The following is a 7408-nucleotide window of genomic DNA, read 5'->3' as shown; positions in this document are numbered from 1 at the left end:
GGTTTTTTTACTATTTTTATTTTTAAATCAGCGTAGCTGAAGAGCCAGAAGGGCTGGAAGTATTAACACATTTAGCATTCAGAAGAAAGCAGTAGTGTGTAGCATGAATGCTTGCTTGCTTTTTTTCCCTTTTTCTTTGCAGGCAGAAAGCTATTTAGGTAAACATAATAATTCCAGTATTTTATTATTCCTATTCTGAGGACTCAGGCTTTTTGCTCCATCCTTGAAGAGAATAAAAACTGAGATGCCCTCATGGCTTCTAAACCCTTGATTGGCCAAAGTTAGCCTGTGAGCCCTTCCTGTATTCAATTCAGCAAGTATCTCATACCTATTAAATGCCTCCCTTGCATCTTCCATCCTTTAGCCGGTTATTCCTTTCCTACAATTTTCTTTCTGAAATGGCTTTCATTTTTCCTGCCAGTTTTCCCGTTTCCCTGGATGCTTTATAACAACCAGACCTGTCCTTGTAGGTCTCGTTTAAAATTCTGCTTTCCATCACAGCTTAAAGATGTGAAGCTCAGGGTGCAGCACCGTTTTGATCGTGTGCCTGAGGTGTGAGCAGCACTGTGATGCAGAAATGCCAAAGTCATCAAAGCTTTACTGCTACCTCTCTTCATGGAATCTTTGCTCAGTATTTTATTTTCATTTCTACTTTCAGTGAATATTTAGTGAGCTCTGATTACATAATTTAATTTGATAAACTGATGGTATGTGATTGATGAGAAAGTCAGGAATAAAAGATTAGAAGATAAAATTACTTCAAGGGTTTAAGTAAATCTTCCAGAGTGCTGGGGTAATTTCTAAAATGTGCTATATTCTTTACAGAAATATTCCCCTAGGTCTATTAAATTTTAGCTTCTACCAGAATTGGATTGAGTTTTGAGAATAATTTTCATGTAGTATCAACTTGATTGTGATACTTTAAATGGGAGACAGCTCTGAGTGGGTTGCAGCATCACTGGTTTTGGAATATTTGAGCAGGAAATGTGAGGCTGAATGACAGACCTCTGGGCAGCAGTCTTTGTCTCTCATATAAATAATCTTTTCTTGGAAAGATGTAGGTTGGAAGGACTAAGTGGATAATTCGGAGTGAAAAATAATGAAGGAGGTTATACTGCTTGAGTTTTTAAATCACTGAAAAATAGGATCAACAGATTTCTCAGGTAGGGGATTATAGAGCACAAACCAGTTTCGTTGTCAGCTTCCTGAATGGCTCAACTTTCTTTAGGAGGGACTAACAGCTCCTTTCATGAGCCTCTGTATACTCACAGGTAAATGTCATCGTTTTCAGGGGACTCAGCATTAATCATTCCAATTTACCAGCTGGACTCCATTACACCCCCTTCCCCTAAATACCAGCAGAAGTCTCTGCCTCTGGCATTTCATGTCCAGAGGAAGCCTGGGACTATCTGCGAGTCTGGAACTGTTCCTATTTTCTCGTTATACGTTGAATTATCGTAGCTTCCTGTATATCCGGTTTAAAGGAAATATTGCTGATCTGCACTAACCATCAATCAATATGTTTGAAAACCAAATTGTTTAAAGTGCTACAAATCAGAAAAGGACCTTACCTCAACACATATTTTTTAATTCAGTTTGTTAGGTCAGATTTTGTGTAATAGTTTATAAGTATTGCTTTAAGGTGACGTGCTTTTTTTTTCCCCCCGCTGTGGAAATAGCTATGTCTTTCTGAAGTTAAATTCTAAAAACTAGGGAGGCAATTTGTCAATACAAATCATCAAATGTGTGTGCAGCTGATGTTCAGCTTTACAGGCAATCGTAGCACGTAGTTTGGCAACAGCCAACCTGTGACTCCTTGGTCACGCTCAGCTGAAGCGCAGCTGCTACCCTGGGACTGTACAGTGGGGCTGATAATGGGTCTGTGAAGTGATAAAAACGCCCGGATAAGAGGCAAAGCGAGAGATAAGGGCTTAGAGAGGTTGACATCTCCAGGTCAAGCTGCGCACCCACGGCTGTCCCAGTCTTCAGAGGAACTGAAGGAACTAGGGCGCCTGGAAAGCCCCTGACACCCCTGGCCATGAGCTCCCTCTTCCCTAATGTGTGAGCTTTCTGTCTCGTGGCTATTGATTGTTACAGATTATCATATGTGACCTGGGATTCAAAAACTTCAAACAGCCTTGGATAGTACGTGAGGTCCCTTCCCCATAACCTGTAAGAGTATGAAAATACCTGAGTTGAATATAAAAAAAGTTTCAAGGAAAGATTAGCAATTTAACTGAACAGCTCGTTAGTTACACCGGGACAACATTTGTAGGGTTTTGTGGGGTTTAGGTTTTTTTGTATATTATATAAAAAATACATATAAATTATATGTATTACGTATAATATTACATATAAAATACAATGCACCGCACTCCTAAAAAGCAGAGTGAAGAAACATCTACCTACACAGTATTACTCCATATTTAGTATCAGGCCTCTGACTTTGAATTTAACTTGTGTGTTTTATATGTATACATAAACATGTTAATATTTATTGTAGGAGATATTCGTAAACTTCTAAGATTAAGTCTGTAGGTTCTACATGGTTACAAGTAGAAATTTGATGCGTGAAGTGTGTCCCAAAGGTGACAAGGGGCAGGTCTGCAGCAGCTGTAGATTTGTAATAAATCTGCGTTTGAGCAGAACTTTGGCAACCTACCAGTCGAGAATTTTGCCGCTTGGAGTATTTTAAGCATTTGTGATCCATGGGAGAACAAGAGTTTGAGACTCCATGTGACCCTTGAACAGTACTGAAGTTCCCTGATTCCAAATCTGTTCGTGGTTTCAGGTGATATATTTTAACATACTTTGGTTGGCAGTAACATTGAAAAACACATTAATCGTGCGATTTTGTGAGGTGCTTTTTTCTATCAAAATTCTTCATTTACCCGGAGACTTCTCCTGCTGTGACAACCATTTCTATCCAAGATTACTCTTCTGGTTTCTATTCAAGGAAAAAAAAAAAGCTTTGAGTGGATTTAATGCTCACAGAGGAGAGGGGGGAAAAAAGCCAGTGGGGCTGTTCACTGCCTGCCAGAGTAGACAATGCTGAAATTCTCACACGTCTAAAGAGTAAACATGGACAAAAGCTTGTCTGAGTGGGCACTTATAAATAAGTATGAAGGATGAAGGTTCTCAAGATTTTGTGAATTCTGCCTCTAAAGATAAAGCTGATAAATATAACAGTGTAAGCCCTAACTACTGAATCATGTTGTCTCTTGTTTTACGATGGCCATTTTGAGAAGAAATGAGCTAAATATCAGTGGCTTATGCTATACTCTCTGAAATAGCTTACAAACCCATTTTCTCTTTGTATTTCAGATGATGTTGCACCATACTTCAAGACTGAGCCAGGCTTGCCCCAGATCCACCTGGAGGGAAATCGACTGGTACTTACATGCCTTGCCGAAGGCAGCTGGCCCTTGGAATTTAAGTGGCTACACAATGACAGTGAAATAACCACCTACTCCAGTGAATATAAGTAAATACAAGCTGTATAATAGCTTTCTCTTAAGTGTAATTGCAAAAAAAAAACCCCAAACAAACACACTCACCCCAAAAGCCCCGCTACCTCAAAAGAGCTTTGAGGATACAGTGGTTTTTATCATGAAAGAAGACTGGGTTTTCTAAACAAGTCAGAGCTCTATGAGGGACTCTCCTTTGCTAAATGCAATATTTCACTCTTCAAAACAAGCATCCCACCACAGAATTTTTAAGTGCCAAACCTGTTTTTTGCTGGAGATGTAACCCTACGTGTGTTTGTAATAAATGGTAGGGAAATTCCTTAGCTAAATGCCACGTAGGATGTGCTACTCATCCTTGAGCAGCGCTAAGCTCCATAGGGGTGTTCTGTCTGGTAAGACCTAGAAGAACGGGGTCTGTCTTAAATTGCATCTGAAACTTTTTGGTTTCACTTCTGAGTATGGGAGTTTAGTTTAACAAACTGCTTTTCTATGATTGCGCACTTCGCCCCCAGCACCTCCCTGACTCCCTCCCCATTCCGCAAGTCATCCTGTGGAGCAAGAGAAAGTCCATCCTGGGGCTAATCAGAGCCGCGTTTCTGCTGACAGGCAGGAATGGCTGGACAAACACCGGAGTGGAAGCCAGCCAAGCTCTGTTTGCTTTACTTCAGTGGCAGCTTTGCCTGGGTCTCTCCTGTGTGTCCCGTTTTGAGCTGTTTCACAAATCACAATTTCTGTAATCTTATAGAAATTTAGTATTTATGCAATGTGTTTTGCTTTCAAGTTTTGTTGAAATTACCCAAGGAAATGTGAAGTTGCAAGTGGTGGGTGTGTGGCAGACAGAGCCCTTGTGTGACACCTGTACAGGCTAAATTCTGCGGTTCTGTAAATACATCGCTTAAAGTGGGGAAAAGTTGTGCTGCATCCTTACAGACAGAAATTACAGTATAGATCAGTATAAAAATACAGATAATGATATAAAGTTCTATATTGTTACACAGATAGTTAGTTTTCTCAAAGATATTCAAAATTATAACCTAATTTTAGTTCTATTTTCAGTGTTCTTTACAAAACAGTAGGAAAAAAGTCCCTTAAATACTGTTTTAAAAATTTTGGGTCATTTAGCACATAAAGAATCCAGCAGCTGTGTTTCCAACCAACATCTGTGTAGTTCTAGGTGGACTTTCCTAGAAATTAGGCTTTTGGTTTAGATGAGCCCACTTAGTCCTGAGTAATGGCCTCTGTTCATGTTTGCTCTTCTCAAGCCTTGAGATACACCGATAAATCCAAGTGAGGCATACACTCACATGGAAGAGATTTGTGAGCACTTTCTAGAAAATAAACAAATCTCTAATAGCTCAATCACAGAAAGATTGAGCATCACTTTGTGGAAATGCCACCTGTTTTGGTCAACACCAGGAGAGTCTTGTTGGTTGTTGGTAGAAGGAGCTGAAAACAGCTCTTAACCACGTAAGATGCTGAGAAAGAAAGTCAGAGATGGCATGGGAGGGCAAACCGCGGGAACGTGAGATCAGCAAAAGGCAAGCTTAGAATTCACGCTGCGTGGATGTGCTAGTCACTGAGAGACGACATGGTGCTAGGAGAAACCCGAGTAAGAACGTGTCACGTTTGGAGACTTAGATCGGAATGCCGTGGTATTTCTCTAATAAGCGCACATCCCGATTCAAATTGGTAGTTATACCGTGTCGTGGTCTAAGGATCAGTGTGTTGCGTCAGCCTTCCCGGGCTGTGTGTATACATACGTGCCTGTATACAGGAGCTTGGGTCTCACCATTGGGCTTAACTTAGACCAGCGAATATCAAGTCATGATACACACTGTGTTTATTAATTTTGCAATTTTTTATATTGTTCTTGTTTCTATTTCTAATTAAAACTTCTGCTGCAGAGGTGATTAAGAAGATAGGAAACTACTGCATTATAACAAGAAAATAAGTGATGGAAGATACTCATTTAGAAGTTGCAGCTCTACTATACTGCAGTCAGAGATAAACCTAACAGGATTTTGTGTCTATAGGAATGCAAAGCTGTAAGCTTCCAGGAAGGATTATATGGCATAGGTGCATTAGGAGGAATGGAAACAAGGAAAAGATATGCTTAGACATAAAAATTCCAGTTGCAGAATTTGACCTTTGACCCTGCGGTAGTTTGCTCTGCAGTTCTCTTGGGTAAACACTGTTTAAATGCATGAATCCTCCCTGCGTAAGTGACTTCTGCTGCAGTTCGAATCATCAATGAAAGGTTGTTGGTAATTGATATTACTTAGGATGTCTCAGTTAAAGTAATGTCTATATTGTAACAGGCTGAAAATATTCAAAGCTTATTATAACACGCCAAGTGAGTAAAGAACTAATTAGAGACTTTGCATCTTGACATTGGTGACCCTGAATGAACAGCTTTTCTTTGTGTAGCGATGCTGATGATGTGCACAGCCTGGCTTTTATAGTGACGGTGCATACGGTAGTTTGTATTAAGAGTTTATAAAACAGCTCCACAAATTCTTTGTGATCTGAGGTACTTGTGATGAAAACAAATCAATATTGCTGACTGCAGAAGCAATTTTGCTTGTGTCTGTAAGTTAAGAGTCTAAAGTTCAGGCAAAGATTTTCTTTTTCTTTTTTCTTTCCTTTTTTTCCTTTTTTTTCTTTTTTTTCTTTTTTTTCTTTTCTTTTCTTTTGAATTAAGTGCTGGACCAGATGTGTCTTCCATATTTGCTTTTGTGGCCTGAAGATATTAATTTATTTGAAATTAAGGAACTCAGGTTATGTTTATGCACCAGTATTTCCTCCCAAAAGGAAAGGAGAAGAAAGTATCTGATCCTTTCTAAGTATCCCTTAAAAGTATCTGATTATTATATTTGTGTTTTTAACATTAGATGCGTTTTAATTTTATTCTGTCTGTAAAAAAAGTTAAATCAGTTGATGTTTAACTCCCTTGTTAAAAAGCTTGTATAGAAAATGTTATATGACTATCCAAACCATGATGACTATTAAAACCCTGTAGCCTGTAGGTTCACTTTTAGAGAATTTAAAATTAAAATGAGGGTATAAATTTGAACTTAGGAACGAAACATAAGCATTAACTAGCATTTCTCCTTAGGTTTTTGATACCACTTTATCCTTAAATTCTAACTCACTGCAGTCCTGGCGATGGGGCATATTTTGCTCTGGAAGACTTTCCTCGATCTTTCTTTTATGCGTGTTGCTTTACATCTTTTATGGAAACTTTCTAAACAGCCGGTTCCTGGTTGGCTGTGCCATTCCAAGGAGAGAAACTGTCTGGTCTGACTTTCCAAAGTACTTGCACAGATCCCCAGAAAGCTTAAGCAGCCTCCTGGCACCTGTACAGTGGGAAGATCTGTCTTGAAAGTTAGAGTCTAGACAAAAACAAAGCAAAAAGTGCATCTTGTCACTGGAAAGAATTATATTAACCTTTGATAAAAATCCATTCCACGGAAGAAAGTCGTATTTTGAATTTAGAAAGCAGTACTTTATCCCTTCTTGCGTATCAGAAAATATGTAGAATGGTGAAAGCATAGCACAAAAAGCAGTATTTTGACTGTTAGGTCACTAGAAAAGTCTATTTTTAAAAAACAATCAGGCATATCAGGTGCATAAAGACTACTTAGTATTGTAAACACAAAATTAGAAATTCCATGATTCTGTATTTATCTCTTGCCCAAGTTTCTAATTATCAAATTAGTCTTAAGTAATGTAAAGCTATGTTCTATCTCCTATTTTTACTTTTTTCTTTCTTTACTTCTAATTTTCCTTTCTCTGCCTGCGTGTTGGTCCCCAGTAGGTCCGCTGAGAAGCCAACTGCTCAGTAGGTTTGGGCTCTCTTGGAATTTCCAGGGTAGATGGGAGGTTTTCACTGCAAACTTTAAAAATATTTCCTTTTCTTCAGGCAACATATTAAGAGCATT

The 7408-nt window shown here is 38.8% G+C and overlaps 1 protein-coding gene across 1 annotated transcript in view; it reads left to right on the top strand.

Moving 5' to 3' along the window:
- Nucleotides 1-3324: 3324 nt before the first annotated feature.
- Nucleotides 3325-7408, top strand: part of SDK1 (sidekick cell adhesion molecule 1) — a gene marked incomplete at its 5' end in the record, with an annotated part of 284258 nt that continues 280174 nt past the window's right edge. Inside the window, one exon of the mRNA XM_010138858.1 lies at nucleotides 3325-3484. Within this exon, the coding sequence (XP_010137160.1) occupies nucleotides 3325-3484 (160 nt within the window). The remainder of the gene's footprint in view (nucleotides 3485-7408) is intronic.

The sequence above is a fragment of the Buceros rhinoceros genome, unplaced genomic scaffold, assembly GCF_000710305.1.
Source record: "Buceros rhinoceros silvestris isolate BGI_N320 unplaced genomic scaffold, ASM71030v1 scaffold4876, whole genome shotgun sequence".
Classification (NCBI taxonomy): Eukaryota; Metazoa; Chordata; class Aves; order Bucerotiformes; family Bucerotidae; genus Buceros; species Buceros rhinoceros.
Note: the sequence above shows the minus strand (reverse complement) of the source record. Positions and strands in the feature narration are given on the sequence as shown.